This window comes from Kryptolebias marmoratus, linkage group LG20, assembly GCF_001649575.2.
Source record: "Kryptolebias marmoratus isolate JLee-2015 linkage group LG20, ASM164957v2, whole genome shotgun sequence".
NCBI classification, from domain to species: Eukaryota; Metazoa; Chordata; class Actinopteri; order Cyprinodontiformes; family Rivulidae; genus Kryptolebias; species Kryptolebias marmoratus.
In genome coordinates, this window is record NC_051449.1 from 3,614,772 (window position 1) to 3,640,180 (window position 25,409).

General features: G+C 37.3%; 1 protein-coding gene across 2 annotated transcripts in view; it reads left to right on the plus strand.

Moving 5' to 3' along the window:
• Positions 1 to 25,409, plus strand: part of kirrel1b (kirre like nephrin family adhesion molecule 1b) — an 82,548-nt gene that overhangs the window by 41,630 nt on the left and 15,509 nt on the right. For both annotated transcript variants that reach the window (XM_017411066.2, XM_017411067.2), the window contains exons 2-9: positions 8,431 to 8,580; positions 15,409 to 15,558; positions 17,298 to 17,455; positions 19,923 to 20,073; positions 21,357 to 21,462; positions 22,366 to 22,514; positions 22,960 to 23,087; positions 23,413 to 23,539. In XM_017411066.2, the coding sequence (XP_017266555.1) occupies positions 8,431 to 8,580; positions 15,409 to 15,558; positions 17,298 to 17,455; positions 19,923 to 20,073; positions 21,357 to 21,462; positions 22,366 to 22,514; positions 22,960 to 23,087; positions 23,413 to 23,539 (1,119 nt within the window). The remainder of the gene's footprint in view (positions 1 to 8,430; positions 8,581 to 15,408; positions 15,559 to 17,297; positions 17,456 to 19,922; positions 20,074 to 21,356; positions 21,463 to 22,365; positions 22,515 to 22,959; positions 23,088 to 23,412; positions 23,540 to 25,409) is intronic.

The window sequence follows — 25,409 nt, forward strand, 5'->3', positions numbered from 1 at the left end:
CTGAAATGGGAGCGAGCTGTAGCCCAGAGGCAGAGCTGCAACATGAATGCAAGGAGAAGGTCTGTGTGGCAGGATTTGGGGTGGGGAGTCAAAGGATGTGTCCTTCAGGGGCTGAAGGTCTGCCGTTTAGGGTTACAAACATTACAAACTGACTGTTCATTTAGCTTCAGTTTGCTTTCAGGAAACTGGCCCCTAGCAGCCATATTGGAGGTTGGCTGTGATGAGGTTGCATTCTTAGGTCTAATAAGATGACGAGACAAAGTCTTTCAAATAAAAAATTGAGCCAGTTTGCTTTAGAAATTCTCTTCAATTCCAACAAAACCAGTTCAAACTTGATTGAAGTCGATGTTGTCGCTATTGTTGTAATAAAGTTGTTTTCAGTGGCATTATTGTTAAGACAACAAAGAAAAGACAGCCAAGGTAAGCTGTATAAATTCCCGACAGCTGCACTTTGCCAATTTCCTTTTCGTCTTTTTTCTCTCACATCCTTGAGCTAACCGAAAACGTGTGAACTGCTTGCAAAATAGGAAGTCACCTGAAAGATAACACCTCTGTAGTCATGGCAAAGACAAGTGAGTTAATGGGATAGTGACAAACAATAAGGAATGATCAGTCATGACTTGAATGTCTTGAATTTCAAAAAGCAAAGAGAGTTTGAATTGGATTTGCAGGAGCAGCATCATTCGTCAACAAAAGAAAAACAAAGTCATGATAATTTGATTGGTGCTTGTTATAAATTCTTGACAGCTGCATTTAGCCAACTTCTTCTTTGCTTTTTCACTGCAATCAAAAGATTGTGAACTGCATCAAAAATACAAAAGTACCTGCAAAATAACACCCCAGAGCAAAGACAAATGAGCTAATAGGGTAGTGACAAACAGTAAGGAACAGCACAGCATTATGGGGCAGTGATAATGATGGCTTTTACCCATCAGGAGCAAAAAACAGAAGTAGCAATCCCTTCCCACCGGGAGACTAGACGATGGGTCAGCAAAGAGCGTGACTTTCTTTAAGGAGACTGCTGGCCATTTACTTTTTTTGAGTCAGTGTTTCATTTAAACCAAACATTAATCTTCCTTAACCTTTATAAAATCCTTAGGAAACCACATTTTTCAGCTTACAATGCTTTCTTTTAGCATGCAGTAAACAAGCTGCAGACACAGTTGGAGAAACCATGGTGCAAATGTGATCTGGAAGTTGTTGGTCTGCAGATTGGGAACACATTTTTATCTGTAGATTGAGAACTTTTTACTCCATTAATATCAACAACAACAACGTGATACAGCATGCTGTTTGTGGATGTTACACATTTGTTATTACCCACTTGCAAAAACGTGAGCTACATGTAGTGCTGCAGAGAAAAAAACAAATTGCATTTAACAGAGTTTAGTAAGCAAATAAAAAATGTAATTGCAATCAGTCACAGCTACTAATTGAGGAAAGAAATCATTAAATTATAGTTATCAAATTGTGTGTAATTACAAACAAGTTTCATCTGAGTCATCATGGAGAGAAAGCTAGTATGTATACATTCATTTAGCAGCTTGTCTTAGCAGGAATCCACTTCTTTTGGATTTTTCTTAAGAATACAGGTAATAAAGCTATGATTTTGAAGATTGAAGATTTTACATCACAGATTAGCTGCACCAGTTGGTTAAAAATAAAACTATAATGTATGATTTGCTGCTAGGCAAAATCATGGCTACATCAAAAAGCATTTTAGTGTTTTATGTTTTAAACTAAATTTATTGGTGCGTAAATCATTGTGAAATAGAAGCTAAATATGAGTTGCCAGGTTCTGTGTTTATTGGTTGTTTTTGGAAAAGATGCAAAAGAAAACTAAAATAGTTTTTACGTCTTAAACTGTGCTACATCTTTTCCTGACTACAATAATTAAGAGAACTAATAACCAAATTATTTTAAAAAAAGAATCCTCTGAAAGATGATGCTGAACTTGACTTCCTTCATTGCAGATTTTGCAACTCTTATAAACCAAATGTTGCTTTTTAAAAAGCAAACAGAAGAAACTCTGCAGTAAATATTGTTGGCAAAGTTTAGGCTACTGACAAAAAAAGACATCTGATATGATGCAATTCCAAAATATTTCTCTGCATATAAAAAAACCCAAAACACTAAAGCTGAAGAAGCTCTCACTGCAGTGAAGACTTAGAAGGGCTAAACTTCAGTATCAACATGTAAAGGAGGAGGAAAATGTGTTGTCAGAATCAATTTGCTAATACGTTTTCTCAATCACAGTCATATCCACTTTAACTTTATTCTAATTCTCCTGAAACATTGCAAATCATTGCATGACCGTATCTAAATATTGATGCGTTTTTGCACGTATAATGCAACATGCAACCATTTTGATACAGTTAAACGTTTTCTTCACACATTATTATGAATTGATGGGGATAGCTTAACTGGACTGGGCATTCAGCAAAACTTGGCCTAAACTGTGTTGTCAGTTTTTAATGTTTTTTAGTAAATCATATTTATATTTTCTGTTTAGCTCTAGTGCTTAATTTAGCTTCATAAAATACATTAACGCAACTCCTCTGTCCAATGACGGTCTGAATATTAATCCTCCTCTTCATATAAAATGTATGAACCAATATACTGAATTAAATCTAATATAATTAGACATAAACTTCCTACTTAAGTGTGAATTGATGAGGACAGTATGACAGTACTGGTCGTCTCACAAAGCTCAGCCTGAGGAGGAAAAGGAAAACAGACCAAAATGAATACAAGTGATTAGAGTTCTAGAAGATGATATGATTAGGCACTGTGGCTTTTGTTGTGAAGCTGTGTCTATTGTATCACCGGGTCATTATGTGATGAGAGTGGGAGAGGAAGAGAACATCATCCCTCAGGGTGATGATGCTGGGGTGGAAAGGTGAAGAGAAAGGTGGAGAGGAGGAGCATGGAGGAGGCTGAAAAAACAGCAGCCTGAAAGAGAGACACTCACAGTGTGATGAAAACTGAACATATATATAAATTTTCCAGGAGTTTTATTAAAATCCATCCAGTGGTTCACAAATATATTTTGCTACAGACAGACACAAATGATTCCAATAGTTAAAGGCAAAGTTTAAAAGTTAACAAAAATGACTGTCAAAAACAGGAAGACAAATTGGTTTATAAAGCTTTAAAAGATGAGATAAGCAACTGGAAGACAGAAGGAGTTTCAACCTTGGATAATGCTGTGTTACATTTACCTCAGAAGTTAAAACTTGGATCTGGGGAAAAAATATTGTGATTTCTAACTGAACTTTGTTCTCTTTGCAAGATGGAAAACCACTGGGATTTGCTAACTATTGTGCTCAGTGACCAGGCTAACTATTAATAGCAATGATGCAAGCCAAAAACAATAAATCCATCTATATTTTTAGCAGAAGCTCAGAAAAAAAGATAGCAAAGTTCCATGTATTTGGCTGATATAATGAGGTAGAAGTAAATATAAGCAGCTTATTCCTGCAGGTTTTACTCTTTATTCTCAGGGCTATTATGATGGATTTTGAGGGCAGGTGAGAAACTTCCAAGTTTTCAGGCTGAAATTTCAAATATGGTTGGGATTCTGGGTGATTTTTCCAAATATATAACTTGAAAATTCCAAATTCCAAGAGCAAATGTATTGCACCTTCAGGGAGGAGAAAAAGATAAGAGTAAAGAGACAACAGTGTGTGTGTGTGGGTGTGAGTTGTGGGGAGGAGGGGATAAAGAGGGTGGGTATCCCGTAGGGTTAATTACATCTCTGTTCTCTGTCAGTGCGGCTTTCTCCTCTGCTATCTGAGTCGCCGCTGCAGGCTGACAGGCCACACACATTCACAAAAACGTATACCCACACACTCACAACCAACACACACACACAGATTAACACAAATATTACAACACACACAGACAGAAATGCTTCCTTTCTCCTTCTTTTTGTCTGTACTTCTCTTCCTGAAACCCACAGTAAACACACAGTGGTGGTTCCCAGGAGGAAGCGTGTTGTTCTACGCGGAGTTCTACATGAAGAAGAAGAAGGCCCGTACTTGTAATAGCTGTTAATTTTGCATAAATCATGCAGAACATGACCCACATGTAAATCACTCATGTCAGCAGGATATTAGTTCCCAGCAGCTCCTTCTTCTTCTTCTCCAAGGGGAATGAAAACAGCTTTACTTTTCACTGTTTTGTCTTGTCTTTTATTTTAGTCTGACTTTTCAAGCCTTAATACAAAAATATTCAAATATTGTATATTTAGGCAGCAAATATTGAGATAAAATTGCATATATTCACACAAGTTATAAGCCAGGCAATCCCAATTATTCAAACATTACCAAAATTATATATTTAGTCTTTTCATTTTTAGAGAATATTAAATTTGTATGTTACTTAGTATCAAAGCCAAAATGTTACAAATGTTTGTGGATAAAAATCTTGGTCTAAACAAAGACCACTCAGTGCCTTCATCAAAAAAATTATTGATTCTTTGCTTAAAAAACCCAGACTCCACCGATCCACTCTTTGACAGATTGTGCGCAAATAAAATAAAAAATTCAAGACTATTATTCCCCTCTCCCAGAGTAGTTGACTAACAAAGATTACCCCAGGGGCAGATGTGTAAAAGTTCAAGAGCTTACAAAAGAACCCACAGAGTAACTTCTAAGAAGATAAAAGTCCTTCTCAGATGGTAATGTTTATGACACCGTCAGGAGAAAACTGAACAGCGCTGTGTGTGGCGGGAATACAGGGACCTCCAAGAATCTGATCTCTAATAAGATCAATACTGCCTGTCTGCTAGGAATCAAAGCAAAAAGGTTTTCTGAATGAGAAACAGCAAAGCCTTAAATCTTGCATTAAATGAAGCAGTAAGGCTGAAGAAAGAGGGGGGAAAAAAGGGGATTCCAGCTCAAGAACCTCGTCTCAATTGTGACACACGGTAGGGGTAGTTTTATGGTTTGAGTCCATCTGTTCCAGTAAACTCTAAAGGAAAAACTCACATCTGTCCATTAACTGAGTCATTCATCCAGAAAAGTAACTGTAAACACACACTGTACTGAAAGGAATTATCTTTATCCACTGGAAGGATTAAAAATACAAATGGTTTATAATTTATTTGAAAACATACATCCGAGAGTTGAAGCTAATCTGTGCAGAGCAATTAGTTTAAATACCTCTAAGTTTATGTGTGGGACTAATGTACATTTTCATGAAACATTTAGCTGCAGTTATGGATTCACACCAAATGTTTTATTTGTTTAAAAGGTTATTTCCTTAAAAAAAAAAATCTGTACAGTCTAATATTTTGTCTTATTTGTATTTATTGATTTCACTTACCTCTCATCACAACCTCCAAGAAAATCTGATTATGATTACATCATTTTATGATGAACTGGAGAATATTCATTCACAAAGTCCTCGTTTCTATTATAGCCTTGGAACTTTATTAGTGTGTTTTTTTAAAACTGGATTGCATTAGGGATTTTCTCGTTTAGTGTATTATCTATTTTGATTTATTATGTCTTTTTGTTGTTTTGCTATTGAATATTTTGATCTCATCTTTGTTGTAGCCATTTAAGGACTCATTGATGTGTATGTGTTTAGGTGTCAAGAGTGTAGCTGTGGTAAAGACCCAAGGCGCAGACACGGAGGATGATAACCGAGAAAACTGAATCTTTAATCAATATAAAAAGCTTATGGTGTAGCAAAAATAAACACAAAAGCAAACCGTAAGGAAAAACCCAATGAGGTGCAGAACCAGAGAGCAAACAGCTTAATGGCACAATGAATGAGTGAGAACTGTGAGCGTAGGTAGGCTGGGAGGGCTGATTACAGCGTGCAGGTGAGTTTAATGAGGGGATGAAGTGCAGCTGGGAGGCAGCGGTAGCTCAGGAGAGCTGGAGCAAATAATGGCAAGTGACACAAAGCAAACTGAAAACATACTAAACGCAAGGAAACATTGGAAAAATAACAAAAGTGTGACTGAAAATTATAAATAAACTGAACTTTGGAAAAAAGAACCTTAGGAAAGGGGAAAAATCTTGTGTTAAGCTGTGGGCTGTATAATAAACATACATTATAAAAAGTAATGATGAAAGTTTGCTTGTAAAAAACAATTCAACCTTGAAGCAGAGTTTGTAAGAATGTCAGATCTTAGTGGATGGTATTTAGTGACAATGTTTCTTCTGCAGTAGATTACTGCCTTTATGGCTGAATAAAGAGGATTTTAGGGTCAAAAGCATTAGATTTTACTGTAGGCACACAACTAAAAAGACACACTTGCTCTCCTTAAAGTTGCTGGAAGGATTTCTCTTTTACGACTTACATTTTATGAGCAGCTTTGCTTGTAATTGCTGCTAAGAATTAAAGAGCTAGCATTCCTTGAAGGCAGGCATATCACCTGCTGCCTTTCATGCTGGAGTATTAGAATAAAATCATTTGTAAAGAAATGATGGAGTTGCAGTTGAATTAGTCAAACCTTGAAAATAAAGTTACATGCATTGTCATATGAAATTGCAAAATGTGTTTAAAATATGTGTTTAGAATAAAATTTTAGCACAACATATGTTAAAACGAGAGTAAAGAGTTTGTTTTCTAATGTTGGCTGTGACAGCCATTTTGAATTTTGTTCGAAAAGTTAAGGTTGTAAATTTGAATCCACTGATGAGAGATTTTGGTAACAGACAGACACAAATGCTTTTGGCAGCAAGGGAGAACAAATATTATAGAGGTGACAAAAAAATAGGTTTCTACTAAATTTAAGTGGGACTTCTGGATATTTATTTAGTATTATAAGTAATTCATTTTTGCAAATGTGCTATATGTTCATGTGCAAAAAGAGAGATGGGAGTCAAATTCTTTGTAAAGAATTGGCCAAATAAACCTGACTCTGGTTATCACAAGCAAAATGCTGACTCTCATAGACGTCACTGCAAAGGAAATTTACATTAAATGAGGTTATGTGTGCCACAAAATTCCTTTTATTATCATTTGAGCTGAGCTGCATCCTTTAAACAAGAATTTTTCCCTTTAAAATTTTAAATGACTGACACAGTTATCAGCACGCAGTCAGTTCACTTGTTCTCTGGAGTCAGAATTCAGAATAAAAGATAAAGAAACATCAAAGCCCTCCCTGTGAAGTGTGAAGATTCCTGCCCTCCATTAAAAGGAGTCTTTCACACAAACAACATGACAAGTGTAATCCTCCTGACAAATCAGTAAATCTCCCTGTTGTTTGCACCTTTGTGCTTGGATCTCACTGAGACTTGTCCCTGAGAGGCACGGCTTGCTTTATTAACCAGTTTTGCCTTAATTAACTAATAGGATTGTTTTAACCATGATCCAAGAAAAGAATAGCCCACAGGAAGGCAAACACCAACTCTGGAGAAGTGTGTGTGTCTGTGTGTGTGTGTGCATAAAAAACTTAATGCCTGCAGTCTTACTGGTCGACTCAATGTGCAGCTACACACACATAAGTCAATAGGATGTCTGTGTTAATGTGCAAAAATGCATACATTTGGTGTGATTGATTGCTGTGCCAGAGCATGTGTGTGTGTGCTCATGCATGTGCGTGTACATTTGTAATCTAAGGCATCCCAGGCTTCCTCTCCACTTTAATTAACGCGCTTTCTTGCAAGACTTTCTCTGGAATATGAAACAATTTTACCTGATGATGCAAACGGCTGAAAACACTGCCTCGGTTTTCTGCCTCGCCTCCTCACCTCACACTTTTCTTTTTACATGAGAGCATTAATGGATGCCAGTTCTATGCTTGTAGTTTTTTATATCTGTGTATTTTAGTGGAGCTGCAATTGCCAAAAGGCTTATTTTGCTGCAGGAAATATGTGTGTGTGTAAGCAAAATCCTTTGTACTGTGTGATGAGAAAGCTGTATCACGTCTTGGCAATGGTGTTCCTGCAGCACAAGAGCTGACTTACACAGTCGCACGCACACACACACACACACTTCAACACATGTTTAGGCCTCATGAAGTCCAGGGAAAACCTTGAAAAGTGTGCAAGAAAGAGACAAAACAGTTGCAGAAGACACAATCAGTCTGGTCAGAAATTGAAATGATTAAAATGATTGTAGAAGCTAAAATCTCTAAATTATTCTGTTTCCTTCCCTTCGGCTCATATAGAATATGTATATGTGCATAAACACTTTACTCTCCTTTTGGAGAAACTTCTCTTAGATTGGGTTCATTTGAGAATACACTCATCATAAAAACCCATACTAAAAAAGGACTATAAACCAGCATATACTCAATAAAAACACCCAACAAATTATCTCAACAGCCACTGTATAGACAAGCACGAGTCAATAAGACCAGAGAGGCTCTGTGTAGCTCAATACAGCATAATAAAAGATGGCAGCTCATGGTCAGGTTGCAATGAAAGGAACCTAAAATTGATTTTCCTCTCTGTCCTTCTGTTGCAGTGTGGTGTGTGCGTTTCTCCCAGGAGCCCGCCGATCAGTCCGTGGTGCTGGGGGAACGGGTGGTGCTGTCCTGCGTGGTCTTCAACTACACCGGGATCGTACAGTGGACCAAGGACGGCCTGGCCCTGGGCATCGGAGAGGGTCTTAGAGGTGAGAGGAGCGAAAGGAATTCCAGAATTAGGAGGAGAAAGAAACTATCAGCTTCACCCAGCTGCAGGGATCAAAGCGAAGCGAGGAGGAGGAATAACTCAGATACGGCTTTGCTTCAGTTCTGACTGAAAGAACCCCGACAAAAGCTAATATGGTTGAAAAGTTTAGAGGTTCTTTTACATTAGGAAAATGAATGCCATAGCATGCAACAGAAGAGTTAAATACCAAGAAGCGTGTGAGTGACAATCTGAGCAAAAATGAGTCCAGTGTATCATGCTAAATTAGAGAAAATCCCTCACTTCACTGACTAAACCAGACACACATTTGCATTTACATTTTAAGCCGACACTTTGAATAACTTCTAGGAAGTGCAACAGTAGAACACTTCACTTCAGAGTGGGTAAAGCGTCACTTGCAAAAGAAAATGAGAGTCAAAGGGTCAAACTCCAACAAGATGGTGACGAGATTTATTTTTAACGATAAAAGTAAACTCAAAGATGCAAAATGAAAGAATTAGAAGCCAAGAAAAAGACAAGAACTTCCCTGTTGTTTCCCAAATATATGCAGGAATGCTTTAAACCACTTTGGCTAATTCAATATTAACACAACGTCCTTAAACAGCAGCAGCTAAGCCTGTGGGTGCCATTGTGCGTTCAGTTTTTGAAAAATTTATCAGCAGTTTAAAATACTTGAAGATGAAAAAAACTATTGCATTAAAGGCTTATCATTCCTTGAAGGAATGCATATGGCCAGCTGCCTTTCATGCTGGGGTTTTAGGCTAAGATCATCTTTTATTGAGAAATGATGGAGTTGTAGCCGTTTTGGTCAAACTTTGAAAGAATGTGCAATCTCATGCAATATTCTAAGATGTTGCAAAATGTCACACTCAAAGTATGTCCTGTGAATAACTCTCAGCTACTACAGCATCAAATTTTAGCTCAATATATGTTAAACTGAGTAGGTCGTATCCATTTTCATGTTGGCTAACATTGATTAGCTGTAACTGCTAATCAGTTGTAGATGTATATCCTACGATTCTTTTCTGCAAGTTTCATAAAAATCTGTTTTGTTATTCATGAATATTTTGCAAATGATACAGACAAATGAACACACACAGACACAAGCAAAAACAATATCGTTCCACATTTGCTTTTAACAACAGATGACAAAAACAAGAATTTAATCTGTAAATTTTGTATTCTGATTTATCTTAACATTTGGTCTGCTTTATCATGTGTGCAACTCTTTTTAATTTTTTAAACCACATTCATTACAGCCACACACCTTAAGAAAAACATCTTTTTATTGTCTAAACTGTTTTTTTTATCTTTTTAATTAAAATACCAATACTAACTGGGATTATTGTGGTGTCTCTGTTTTGCTATAGATACACCTGTTAATCCACCAGCGATGCCTTTTTTTTTCTTGATTCTTCTATTAATTAAAATGAGTCTCAAATAAAAATGGTACACACTAAACATGTCAATGTTCTCATCACTGGATAGCCTCCTGAAGCAGCAATTTGAGCAATAGTACCCTGAAATGTCTGCAGCTGCAGTGACACCAAACTCCAAACTTTAACTTTCTGTTTAACTGTCAGGCAGCTCAAGAAAGGAGTGTAAGTCCTGGCCGTGGCTGGATTTAGCAGGGTGAGATAAACTGCTGATTCAGATTGATATCTTTTGGCAGTGAAGAGAGCACTCTGAGGAAGTCTTGAGTCCCACCAACACATCCTCTGTCAGAGGAGGCAGAGCGTCAGAGAAAGTTAAGAAGCTCCTCAGTGACAAGGTGCTGTGTCTGGGTGACATTCTCCCCGAGCTGGTAAAGACTCTGGACACTGAAGATTCAGTGTGGCTGACACGACTTTTCACGTCACATGCAGGTCAGGAGAGTGCCAAGAATGGCAGCCAGGAGTGAGAGCGTCCTGTTATTTCAGAGGTGTCACACTGGTCAGTGTTCGTAGGTAAGCAATGCCAGGAAAGGAGACTCTAATAGGTTGTTTGGCTGGAGTGTATCCCATCATTTATGAGGTGATAAATAGACAGATTGTGCAACTTCATCAGGGAAAAACAGGGACACACAAGCCCAACAATCTTGCACGTTCACACTTAATTTGAAATTTAGAATTCTTATGTAAACTAACATCACCTCCCTTTAGAATTATGGGAGGAAGTTGAAATATTTTGGGGAAAAATCTACATTGATACACGGAGCACATACAAACTCCCAACTAAAAGGTCAGAGCTGAGATTTACATTTCTAGTCTAAAGTAAGAGAAGACATTTCTAACCATCACATCATAGTAGATCGCCAGAATTCAGTGTTTTATCTTGCAGCCTTTAGCAAAATAACTTAAAAGGCAATATTTCATAGGTCGTGACTGCTGGTGACTAGTTGGTGAACAGCATTTGCAGGGGAGTCTCCAGAATATCTCACAACAATTCTGAGGGTGTTTCAGTTTTTCTTGTTAAATCACGTAGGATATTGTTGCTTGAATTTCAAACATGTTTAAAACATCTCTGCAACAAATGTCTGAAAATAGTCATCTCTGGCATCTTGAACCAATCTGGATTGTGCTGCAATCATCTCCAGCCCATCTCAGTAACACAAGAGCTGCATTTTGACATCGGCACAGAAGCTCTCCTGTTAAAAACATGTCCAAAAAAACCACACGGATGATATCTAATAAATATTAAAAGAAATTGGTCTAAATCTGCCAGTTTTCATTTCAAAGGTGTACTCCAGTAGATTAAATCATAAACATGGGGAGGCTGCAAAGCAAGCTGAGATGGGTATGATGTGGACAGAGTGGGCATTGAAATAATGTGCATGGCATAGAATACAGTTTTACAAGCTGTTCAAACAACAATAAACTGTGATTTTCAAAATCTGGCTGTGCAAAGTACAGCTGCATGGTTCACTTTGAATTCAGTGAGACTGCAGCTGAAAGCTTGTTTATTTTCTCACAATACTGAGTCAAGTTTGGGTCACCAACTAGTCTCCAGCAGCGGCAGCCCTGTTAAATGCTTCGTTAAGCGATGACTCAGGATCAGCTGAACCTGCAACAAGTGAAAGCTTTAAATAAGGAAGGTTTTAAACCTCATCTTTAAGACAGAGAGAGTCTGCTTTCCAAACCTAACATGGTTACTGTTTCGTAAGAGAGAAGTCAGGAACCACCAGTAAATATGCAGTTTGAAAGCAGAGATCAAACAGTATGAACTTTTATGAGTTCTTTAAGATGTGATTAAGCAAACACACACACATAAAACAGAAACATGTTCACACTGTGATATTCTGATTTAAGATGTGAATCTTGTGTTCAGCTCAATTAAACCCTCAGTTCAGCAAAAGGTCAGCATGTCTTTTTGCTTGTTTGCCCGGCTTCTTCACCTGTACAACTTCACCTTTAGCATCACTTGCTTCCCAGATTCCCTCTCGTTTTGTGACCTCCTCCTCCTCCTTCTCCTTTGTCCTTTCTCCCATCCTTTCCTCCTTCTGCTCTGTATCGGTCAGTAACACTCTTTTTGTCCTTGTAGCCTTTTTGCAAGCACCAAAAAGCACACTTGATAAACATGTTGTCCTCTTTGTCTCCTTTTCCTCGCTTTTCAGCCATCCATCACCACCTTCTGTTCATTTTTTAGGCTCAGCTGTCTGTGCTGCCATTCTTCCCTTCATCCCTGACTTACGGTCTCTTCTGGATCTCTTGTTTATGTTGTGCTCTTGGATGCAATATCAAGCACGGGTGGACGTTCTTAATCAATTTGTTATGATCAGAATGAAGTGTTGCAGATGTGTGATATGCAGTGCATTAAAGGTTTTTTTTGTTCTTCTACGTGCCCTGCATGATTACATATTTTTGACAGTGTAGGCGTACAGATTGTGCAGTAAATTCCTACCTGCAGTTTGCTCACCCCCACACACAGAGGAGATGTGCATTCATTCACCAAAACAGTTCAACATCATTTAGATGTGCATTTGGACATGAAATGAATTACATTTTAACATTTTAATACATAATCAGTGCACAGGTGCATGTCTGAGGCTCAGTGAAAACCTAAAACACTCATCTGCTCACTACCTGCAGGAATCAGTGGTGGCAGTTTATTGTTCTTCCTCAAGCTCTTCCTCCTCCTCTTTCTCTTCCTCCTCCTCCTCCTTCTCCTTCTCCCTGGGGTGCTTTCACCTCTGTGTTTGCTATGCTGCAAGGTGCTAGAGTGGATGATGTAATCTCTACTAATACTTTTGCCCCCCCCCACTTCCCTTATCCACCCTCCTTTTTTTCCTCTCTGCACCCCAACTGCCTCCCTCCTCCCCTGTCTTTGCCATCTGAATCCTTGATGTCATATGAGAATTGGGCACGGAGGATCAATGAGTGCCCCCTAGTGGGACGTCACGCTCGATTATGTCTTTGTCTGAGAGGCAAGGGTTCAAACACAGAGGAAAAGAAGGGGCAGGAGGGGGGCTGTAATTGGAACAGCTCTGTCTGACGTTCTGCAGTTTGTAAATTGCACAGGGATTGATTTGGCATTTTTCTGTCTGTGACCGTGTTTGATCAGTGTTTGTACAAAAATCCTGCAGATGTTTATCTCCATATTAGTGTGTCCTTATGCAAGTGTCATTACCTACCACTATGATGTCTGAGTAAAGGACACACCATTAGACTTTGCAGTGAATGCAAAAGGGAATCTTGAAAACATCTGAAGGAAACGCCGAATGTTCTCAGCATAGTATGATAAAAAGCTTTGACATTTCTACATAAGTGCATGTCCCATTTGCTGCTCACTGCCTCTGATTCATGTAATACAGTTGGGATTCAGCATTTATCTATCTCATAAGAGCTTGTACAGATGCTTTATGCTGTAAAAACATCAATTGTTGGTCTTTTGCCACATTTAAAACAAAATCAGGGCAGAAATAGTCATTCACAATGACTAAAAAGTACACAACAGATCTGTAGATTCATCTCCTCCTTGATCTTAAAAACAAAATGGATGCAATTACAGTTTTATTTATTTATTTTTTTCTATTTTTGTGCTTCAATTTTGCTAAATGTACACAACCAGATGCGTTCATATAATTTGCAAAGATCTGCCTCTGCTGAAACCCCAAATAAATAAGAGATGCACGATGTTGTGTTTGTGCAATCCTGTCTTCCAGAAATACCTACAGAGCTTCCCCTCAGTCGACTGTTGCATGTTTGAAGTTATCTGTCTGTCAAACAGTCCTGCTTGTTTGCCAAAGGGATGGGTCTCTTCCCAGGCAGTGTTGACAGGATAAACACTTATTTAAAAAAAAAAAGGTTGGAGATTCACTCAGGGAGCAGAAATGCCATGTGTGCTGAAACTGAATCCAAAAATGTCCAGGCAAGCAGGAAGGATGAATCCAGAGCGTTTTGATGATTAGAAATTAACACAAAGTGAGGACCAGGAACACAACATACAATATGTATGACAAAGAAACCAAAGAATATATAAACTGGGATGAATGGATTAGTGAGTAGAGGCAGGTGAGCTGATTAACAGATGCAACAAAGTTGTATGAAATTCTATACCGATAGGGCTTAGGGAAAAAGGCTTAAAAATACAAATATTCTAGCAACAAACTACTGGAAAATTCAGTAATACAAATAAACCCTAAATCAGAAACCAATACAAGCAACAAAATAACAAGAAAACTTACAACCATGACAGGAAATATGCCTCTTTTGTCTTTTTATTGGGTCAAATCAGGCAACCGAACCATGTAAAGCTTAATTTTAATCAAGACTGTTGTTTAAAACCATGCACTTTGTATTTGAAACTCATGTAAATACAAAATAAAAATTAAATCAAATTAAAGGAATGAGTCACTGTATAAATGAAGTGTCAACAAACAAAACAATTTCCTAACAAGATCATTTATACAGCAACGTCCATCAGGACAAAATGTTTTATTTTTAAATATTATTGTTTAGTAAAGTTTGATAATTTGCCAAGTTTTTAAATATCTAATAAGTTTTGTCAAATTTTGCTTTGTAGTTCCTAAATGTAAACCTGCAAACAAGCACACAAGAATTAGGAAATGGAGCAACTTTTTCACAGAACTTAGGGTCTCTGAATATCTTTTAAGTTTTTATATTTCTGTAAGATTTATTTACTAAACATTACTCTAAAGTGTAATTTGCATGTCTTTCTTGAGAGTATTTGGCACACCTAAAGAAATTACAAATTATTGTCTTACTTATATTCTGATGAAAAAAACGAACAGATCAAAAGTTCAGATCTTTTGAAAAAATTCCTCTGAGACGTGGTTTATAATGAGGTGTCTAAGACAGTGCAATAAATAAAAAAAATACCTTTTTTCTTTTCAAAACTGAGATTTTAAAGAGCAGAAATAATTTTCATTGTATATTTAAAAACAAAATCACATCATGATGTCAGGAAAAACAGATTTTTATTAAATAAAATTAATGAAAAACATATTTCATCATCCACAATGCATTATTGTCAGTGTTTCAACATGAAACACCATTCAGTATTTTAAAATACATTCATTATCTTCAGACATGGCAGACATAGATTTTTTGTGAGCACAGAGCCATAATGATGACTCATGACTGTCGTAGCAGCATTTAATGTGTCTCTTTCTTCATTTCAGTAATTATTAACAAAAACTGTTAGTCATCTGTTTTAGGTCGTATTCTGTGGGCAAAAAAATTATAATAATATTGTGTGAGAAGCGTGACTAAAAGTGTTGCAAATGCAGATATTCCAAGAACTAAATAATCCTATTTTTTCTGATGATTTCTAGCTGTTTCCTAATTACCTCTCCTGTGTGTGACTCCTGCAGCCTGGCCCAGGTATCGTATTCTGCGGGCGCTGGACACCGGCCAGTACAATTTGGAAATCTCCAATGCGGAGCTGTCTGATGACTCTCTTTATGAGTGTCAGGCCACAGAGGCTGCCCTGCGGTCCAGGAGAGCCAAGCTCAATGTACTCAGTAAGTGAACCGCTTAGGTTACATGTTTTTCTGATTTTTGTTTATTTGCTTTTATTGCAAAGAAACTGGAGATGTGCAGAATCTGAGAATGTCAAGCTGTCATCTGCTGAAAATTAGAAAGAAAAGACATACATCATTAAGGTATTCACTGCAAAGTCTTGAAAGCTGTTCTTAATTAAAGGTTTGTAAGCAAAATTTGTGACTGTATGCCAACTGCCACATGCATTTGTTTACCTACAGAAACGGCCAAAGTGGCTTAAAATATGTTAAATGTTAATTTAACCAGAACCACATGGTTTTGACTCAGCCGAGTGCTTTGTTTACATTGAGTGGGTACCTGTATTTCACCACAGCATCACTATATCAGGGAAATAAACTCTTTCAAACTGCACTTTTTGATATAGTTTAAAATAACCCTTTTTATGTTGGATTCCATACTTTGCAATGAGTACCTTTACACACAAAGCTGTTGGTTAGACATGATTTGGATGATATCATAATTTCTCTTCTGCGTAAACTCGGAGGAAGCTTGCATACCATCCGCGGTTCATGAACATGTTTATTAAAAAGACGCCAACTCGTGTTGTGAATCATTTGAATGCATTTGGGGTTTTGTGAGTCACTGCACATCATGTTCAGTGAAGAGATGACACCCAGTCGTGCACTCTGACTTTAAATGTTCCTCTGTCAAACCAACAATATGTCTGAAGACTCCAGAGCTTTAATAAATGACTTTCTCTTGTCTTTTTGAACTGTAAAACAATCTTTTTTTTCCTAATGTTGATATTAGACATCCAGTCTGACAAGAGATACAGCTCTAACTAGCAGCTTATCATAGTAAACAAGCTGTGCCTCGTTGCCTGCTTGTATAACATATGTGCCTCATAAGAACTTGAACAAAACTGTTCATATGCATTAGTAAACTGAAACACTGGCTTTTACCAACTGAAACAATCTGAAAACTACTGGAGTAAACTCTTTCAAACCGGATCATCTGATATAGATCGGGATAATCGTTTTATATTTAATTTCATAGTTTGCAATGAGTACCTTTTTAAAGCACAAAAATCATAAAAACTAAAATTTAAACTAATATTAAACTGATTTTCCACAAAAGAATTTACAGATAAATGTGTAGACTTCCTGCTCCATTCTTTGCAGCAAAATTGTTTGTTTTTTTAGTGCAGATGTAGATTTCACATCAAAACTGGTAATTGGAATGGTCTTTGTTCAACAGCAGTTATGATTTATTTTCCTCTCAGATTCTGGGAAAAGAGAGGAGGGTTTTTTTTTTTTTGTCACCATTTGTAATCAGTTTTTTGTATAAATCTTATCATCATTTTAAAGACAAAACAGACATGCCAACAGCTTGAAATGCTAAAAAAATGAAGAGAAAAATATGCAGGAAATGATGTGCTATTTATACCTATTTATTTTATGAAAACAAGCTGAATAAAAAAAATTAAATAAAATTAAGCAGTTAAAAGTAGAAAGTTTTAATCTCTTGTGGAAAGTAGTGGAGAGCACTTCTGGACTTTGAAGAAGGTGACACTGCACTTTGCTTTTGATTGGTGAAAAAAAATCTACTTCTAAAGTGTGAACTTTTTTTTTTAAGAACAATTTTGAAGAACCGATATTCCTTTGACCTGTGGGAGGAAAACTGGAGATGTAGTTGCTCTTTAAACCTCAGTGCCCTTGCGTTAAAAGTCAGAGTATGGATTTGCGTGTCTGTCCTCCAGTCCCCCCTGAGGATCCGGTGGTGGAGGGAACGCCGGAGCTTCTGCTGATGGCTGGAAGTCCACACAACCTGACCTGTGTGACCCGCGGGGCCAAGCCTGCAGCTCACATCCAGTGGACCAAGAACGGCGTCCCCGTGGAGGGAGCGTACCACTCCACGGTGACTCACACACACACAAACACACACAGATAATTACATTTGGACATGTGCAGCAGAAAAGTCATGCATCATAAAACACACATAAAGTCAGGATGAGTTTATTGCGCTAAAATTATATCTGCAAAAGGTTTACTAATGGACTTGAAAATGACTTTCTAATACAATTGCCAACAAGTCCAGAATGATAATCATAAAAATCTGCTGTTTTCTTGTTCCTTTTTTTTCTTGTTAACAATGTCATCTTAGCAGATGGAGAACGTGTTTATAAAAATACACTTTGAATGCTTTGAAATAGAGTTTTTAATCAGAAGAACAGAATAATGTTGCACCTTTTAAACAGATAGATAGGAAACATTTGGTTCACAATTTATACAGTATTTTCTGCAGCAGCAATAAGTGAAATACACCATTATTTATTTACTCCATCAAACATAAAGCATAATTGCATGTTGTAAAAACAGTGAAAGGATCTTATTACAACAAAAAATAATGAAATAGAGGAAAAAATAACTAGATTCATTTTATTCAGTAACTTCTAACCAATTTGTTTTAGGTAGGCAGTGATTTGTGAGTTTATTGATTTTTTTTCTTGAATCTTTCTTTGTTTTATCAGTATAATGTGGAAACGTTTCTGTTTTCAGTATGCAGCAGTAATAGTTTATACATCTTAATATGGTTTTGTGAATAAGTGCATTAACTGTATCTAACTGCTTGGAATATTTAGCTGTTTGCACTTTCCTTAACGTGTGAACTAAATTGTCAAACAGTCTCAAAAACAAAGTCAATAAGCTTTTATCTGAGTATTGATCACAGATGCAATTATACCTTATCACTTTAAGTCATTTAAAGAAGGAAATATTTGCTTTTAAAGAATCACTTTTATTCTTCAAGACGCCACGTGTTGGGTTAATTCTGCTAAATGTGAAATGTGGAGGGTCACGTCATTTTATGGCTGTAACTCGGTCAGTTGAACAGATATTGAGCTAAAATTTGATGTGGTAGTAGCTGAGAGTCATTCACAATACATACTTTTAGTATAATATCATATTTGATTGTGCATGATGTTACTTTTAAGGTTTGAACCGTCATTTCTCAACATAAGATGGAGTTAGTCTGAAAATTTTGCACGAAATGTAGAGAGTGAAATGCCAGGCCTTTAATTTCAACAAGTTTTTGCGACTCATAAACAGTCTTCACAGCATTTCTGGTGATTAAAGAAGGTTGAGTTCAACCTGTTTTATTTTAGTCTTAAAATATCTGCATTTTTAAATGAAAGTCAGAGCAAAAGCACAGTACTCAGAACGTCATTTACTTTCTTTCAGTTAGAAACACAAAATTTCACAGTTTTTAAAGGACTAAAGTGAGTTAAAGCTGTCTGCTCTTTCAAAGCCAAAACTGAATTTTATTTATTTAATTTTTTTACAAAAAAGTATGGCGAGATGGAAGGATTCATTGAATCATCAATCCTCAAAAAAACAAAGTTTTATAGTTTAGTTGTTGCATTAAACAGCTGTGGGTTCAGCCAAATAAAATCAGAAGGTAATTACTGTGGATGCATTTTTCATATTTCATGAGTCATAACCACAAAAACAAACACCTGCATTTTTTTTTTTTTTTTGCAACTGGTCTTCAGTACGTTTCTGCAATTCATGCTTACTTTGAAGTTAAAAAGCAAAAACATCCCAGACATCAGTTCCTCACCACACTTTGTGCTCGAAACACAACTTGAAAGATGCAAAGATTCAAGACATGTTTTATTTACCCTAAAAAACAGGCCGTCCTTTCAGCACACATGCAGACACCTTGTATACAGTTATATTTTACCCTCTTCCTCCTGCATTCAGACAGGATGCAGGATCTGTTTTTTCCTCTCCCACACACATGAAATGATGCCTGCAAGCAGACACACACTCACGCATGCACACTCATGCTTTAGTATGCACACAGAATCAGCAGTACACACTCAAACACAGATGTTTTTACATCTCTCACAGCCGGTTTTATTCCCCTCCACACACACACACGCTCATGCATAATACATGCTGCTCTTATATTACAGTGTAACTGACCGTGCACTTTTATTACAGTTAGAGCTGCGTACACTTAGTTGACAGATTTGAAAGCTGGCTTTTAAAACACTGTGCTGCCTCAATTCATGAAAACAGGGTTCATTTTTGGGGAGAAGAGATATTTTTATAAAGACAATAAAGGATTATATTGAATAATCCATCATTTTCTTTCTTCTATAACTCTTTTCTTTCCAAGAAAATGTCACAAACTTTATATATTTATTCTCATTCTATCTATGAAGTGATATTTTCTTTTGTTCCTATCTTAATGACTCCGTAGCTTCCTCCCTATGGCCTTTTTTGTCCTTTTCCTACGCCATCCTCCATCTTTTCATATGATCCTATCCTGTTCCTTCATAACACTTTTCATTTCCATCGCATTTTTCTCTGTCAAACAGGAAGTGCTGCAAGACAGGAAGAGAGTGACGACCAGGAGCTATCTCCCCATCACTCCAGTCGACACTGACAGCGGCAGCAATTTCACCTGTGTGGCCAGCAATCCTGCAGTCCCGATGGGCAAACGAGTCACTGTCACTCTCAACGTCCACCGTACGTTCCTTCACTTCTCTGTCAGGTTGTTGAGCTCGATTCTCAGGAGCCGAGAAGGTTTCACAGAAGACACATAAGATATACACATGGAATATAAAGTAGCTATTTTTTTAACAAAGTCCTAAATTAAAATAGTTTCGATTTCTATGACCTGTCTGTCTTTTTTTGACTCCAATTTTGAAGCCAATTATCTACTAGGAGCAGAACAGCAGTTTAATTTCCCTCTGCATCAAGGAAACGATTAATTTTTCTGTGTTGTGAAGCTAGAAAGAAAAAAAAATAATACTGCATGAGGAAATTAGTTTGAATTGAGCCAAATAGACCAAAATGGGTTTTTTTACAACTAACTCTTGTCGGCAGTTAGTGGAAAAATAAATGTTGACTCTTTTTTTTCAGGTCAACCAGGGGTTCCCTCAGTCTTTTAGCATTTTATTTTATGGGACAAAGACAACACAAGGTGGAAAATTTTCAGTTAATGCTGAAGAATCTTCTAAAATATACTATATAGACACAAAACTCTGCTCACCCCCTTTTTTTCCACATAGGCAGTTCTACTTCACTTCAAACTCAGGTCTTCTACCAGAGACTTAGGAGCCTGAGGGTTCTGATCAGTATCCATATCTATATATAGATATAGATATAGATATAGATACATCCATTTCTTTTGCAGTATTGTGTGTTTTTTTTACTGTTATGTCCATATTAACTCCTTCGATGAAAACTAAATTTAACAAAATACAAATTTAATGTAGGTTCAGCCAAAAGAAAAAGAAGAAGAAAATCTTTTAAGTTGTTGTGGGAATAAAAACAATTTGGAGGGAGACTCCAGTTGTGTAAAGGGTTAATCATTTAATCTAAAATAAATAATCTTTTGTTAAGAACTGAATTTAAATATGTGCAGTTGTTGTTTTAGTTTATTTTTTTCCTCATAATTGACTGTTTGTTCATTTTTTTAAGGTTTTAATGAGGCATAATAATATAAAAAGATTTCTGATTTGTGTCAAAACCTATTCAAATCAGCTTGTATTAACTGAAACAATTTATTCTTAGTCTTGGAGAAAATATCTTACGTTGAATTCTCAAATGTCAGTGACATAAAATTCCTGTCAGTTATACGCAAAAAGCTGTTGAATTCACTCAAAATGTTGCTATCCATAAACCTGTAGATTTAATCCATCCATCCATCCATCCATCCATCCATACATCCATACATCCAACCATTTATACATTTCCATCAGTTCTTCTTTGAATCAAACACAGATCCTGTGTGTTTTCCTGTGCAGACCCCCCCACGGTGACCCTGTCCATCGAACCCCGCTCTGTCCTGGAGGGCGAAAGAGTCACATTCACCTGCCAGGCTACTGCCAACCCTCCAATCATGGGCTACAGGTCTGATTAATGATGACTCGCGTGTTTGCAGATATGTAAAGATACACGTGTCCCCTGAGGAAGAACTAAAGTGAGATGCAGTAATTGATGTGTTGATCAAGCCTGTTTTAGGGAATATTTACACTCTGCCACCGTGATATGATGCAATGAAGACCCCTGTCCATCACTGTCAGTTATTGTAAAGCATTGTTGAATTGCTGCACAAAATACTTTCTTTCAAAACTGGTTTTGATGTCGGACTTTTCGTGCTTTTCAGTGCAGTTCAGGATGTGAGGAAGGTTTTTTAAGCTGGTCCTGCAGTGCAACATTAGCAGCCTGATCAGATGATCGATTCCGATGGGTTTTCTTTCATCTGCTCCTTTCTGGCTCCACGCACTCACTGGAGTTGCTCCTGAATTGTAAAATTCTGCTTAGAGAACAAAATTGGTGAAAGTATCGAACATTTGCTCAGTCAAACACTGACTTTTATTGTAAGCGACATCTCTGAAGCACTGAAACTGCAGAAAAGGCTCGAGGTTTGAAACTCCATCAGAGAGGGTTCTAATGTGGGAACTCTGCCAGGTACTTAGGCGCTAAGCCTATTGAGTGTGCATTAAAATGTCATCTAATGGAGAGTGTGCAATATGGTGATATGATTTTCAGCTAGATATTTGGCAAGGCACTTTATGGTAACAGAAATTGTTGTAATTTATTACAAAGTTTCCCTTTGGGTTTCTGAATCAAGGCATTTTAAAAATCGTAAATTTACAGACAACTCCTTGTTTAATGGTGGAAATGTGACATTTGGATCTTCACATGAACACATTTTACTTTGTAAATCTCCCACTGACAGGCAGACACCGCTGTGATTTGTAGAGTTTGAAAACGTGTTAAAGGGCGCTGTGATGTGTTGTTCTCTGTCAGGTGGGCTAAAGGCGGCGTGTTGCTGGAGGGGGCCAGAGAAAGCGTGTTTGTCACCACAGCGGATCACTCGTTCTTCACCGAGCCCGTGTCGTGTCAGGTGTTCAATGCAGTGGGAAACACGAACGTCAGCATCCTCGTGGACGTGCACTGTGAGTAAACATCCACGACTGTTGGTCACATTTTACTGTTTTTATTCTAAAAGAAGCAGATTGCATTTATGCATGGGGTAAAGTACTGTGCAAAAGTCTTGAGCCACTCTTCCTTTATCCTTCAAACATTGTCAAAAACAATGTAAGGCCTTCAAAAAACCTAAAACTACTTGGGGGGAGCTGTGAGCATATGTGAATTTGTATGATTCTAAACATCTATATGAAGAACATCATAACATAAAACCGAATTTAGACCGTTAAAAACACAACATATTGTGTTTGGTGACAAAAATTACATCTTTCAATGATTGTAAAGCAGAATTTCAATAATTCCTAAACGACTAAAACAGTTTAACTGTTTTTATTAATAGTAATTTAGGGTTTCTAGTCAGTTGATGAAGTCATCAAGTCTGTTTTTCCTCTAACATCTGTCATTGTTTTTAAGTTGGCCCGATTCTGGTGGTGGAGCCCAGGCCCGTTACAGTGGACGTGGACTCTGACGTCACTCTGAACTGCAAGTGGGCTGGAAACCCTCCTCTGACTCTCACTTGGACTAAAAAAGGCTCCAGCATGGTGAGAATTAACCACCAACAGAACATGCTTTATTCCTCAACATAGTTTTTTAAATTATTATCTTTGTAAAATGTTCTTTTTCAGTTGTTTGTAGCCACTGAATTGAATCAAGCTTAGATTATATAGACAGCTGTAATCTGAGTATTAGTTGTGAAACTCTTAAATTTTTAATTTATGCCAAACCATTTAAAACAGGCTTGAGGAAAAACTAATGGAGCCTGCTGAGTAAATCAACATGTGTTATGAATTAAACACAGATCCTTCCTTTTGTGTATGTCTCTGTTTCTCCACATCACAAACCCGTCGTCCTTTTCTTTATGTCCAGGTCCTCAGCAACAACAACCAGCTGCATCTGAAGTCGGTGAGCCAGGCTGATGCAGGACAGTATGTCTGCAAGGCCATTGTGCCTCGTATCGGAGTGGGAGAGACCGAAGTTACACTCACTGTCAACGGTCAGTTCACATCCGCCTGCTTTGCTATTAATAACAACGCTGATATTAGCAGAAATCTGTGCCAAGCAGATTTCCCGAAATGCAGCAAAATTCTGACTCTGAGTCAAACTGAAAACAATGAATAGTTAAACCCGACAGACCTCTACAATGCGTTATTTTTGCTCTAGTAGCATAATCCTCACTGCTTGTTTTTTCACCATATTTTGCTTGATGACCTAAAACTTTTTTAAAGATTTTAAAGACTTTTCAAAATCTGTCAAATTTAAAGTTTTAGCAAGCAAACAGGAGCATTCTAAAATTATCAGAACAGGATACCAGAACTGTGGTAATTGGATAATTTTTTAGCAAAATGCCCTGCAGAAAGATCCTGAATCACTCACTGCTATCTAATTGATATTTATTCAATATTTAACCCAGAAATATTCAGAATTATCTCATGTGTAACTGTGGAAGGACATTTTAGGAGAGTTTCCATCAATAAGTGATGTGTTTGCTGAAAACTAGTGCTGATTCACATATTTTTGTCTGTGCAGCTATAGGCATGCATGCTTTTACTCTGCAGATATAGTGTCATTTGCTGCCCTCGACATGTTTTGTAACAAAAAACAATGATTTCTGCAGGATACGTTTTGCATCATGTCGCCTTTCCTGTGCTCTTCACCCAGTTGTCACTCGTGTAGTTAAGATTAATTGGACTGGATGTCCTTTTATGCAGTGCATGTAAAAAGTCTACATCTGATTCCCAGGATATCTTATGAATTCCTTGTGTGAAAACTGCTTCTCACTGCTGAAGTACTCATAGTTTTTGTTGTTCTAGCCTAATTTGCTTCAGTCAAAGGTTGATTCAGACTCAAAAACTGGCCTTTTTCTGATCTAATCAGACCTAAATTAATTAATTCAATGTCAAAAATCACCTAAAAAAAAGCCCCAATAAAGAACAGATTCACAGTGTTATAAATTAATGCAAGAAAAGGCTCAGTTTTTCTTTAAATCTGCACTAAATGGAAAACCACTCAGCAAAATCTGATAGAAAGACAGTAAAATTTATTAGCACATCTCTTCACATAAAAGCCAAAAGCTTGGTGGCTTATTGACCACTCCAGCATTTATTCACTTATAAAATTCCATTATATGCCAACACAAATAAACCCCGTATATTTACTATCTGCTCTTTTTAACGACTGACTGAAAACCATCATGCATCATCTTCGTAAAGCTAATTTATACTTCGGCAGAGTGAAGCCGCTGCATATAACATCGACTGGCACGACACAGCTAACAGTGTGTGACAGCTTTCTCTGTGTTCAAACTTCGGCTGACACTCAGTTAAACACCGCCCTGCTGTAGAAACTCTGGATTTATATCACAGCATCCGATTTGTCCTGCTGGTTTCACAGCTGCCGCGCTGCTCTCATGCATCACGCTCGATCGGACCGTATTCTGCTTTAATTACTCCCCTCACCGCCGAAGAGTTACATCCCCGTTTCATTTCATTTAGCCTTGCCTCATCACAAAACAGGAGACTCTGTCATGCAGTCGATGTGTTAACACTCTTTCATTCAATGTGACAGAGACAACGGCGTTACTGTAAGCAGATTTTCTGTGACTTTGCTGAAAGTGTCAGAGAAAAGCAGAAAATTACTGAGTTTTCACTGAAAATGGCTTTTTGTTGACTTTACCATCAACAGTATTCGCTTCATGTTTTTGACTCACTAGAAAAAGAATCTCCAAGTTGTTAACTTTCTTATGTGACACATTTGAGATTTTTGTTTTATCATCTGACTTTTGCTCATGTCTGTGTGTGTGTCTGCCTGTCTCTGTTAACAAAATATCTCATGAACCAGTGGACAGATTTTAAAGAAACTTTTAC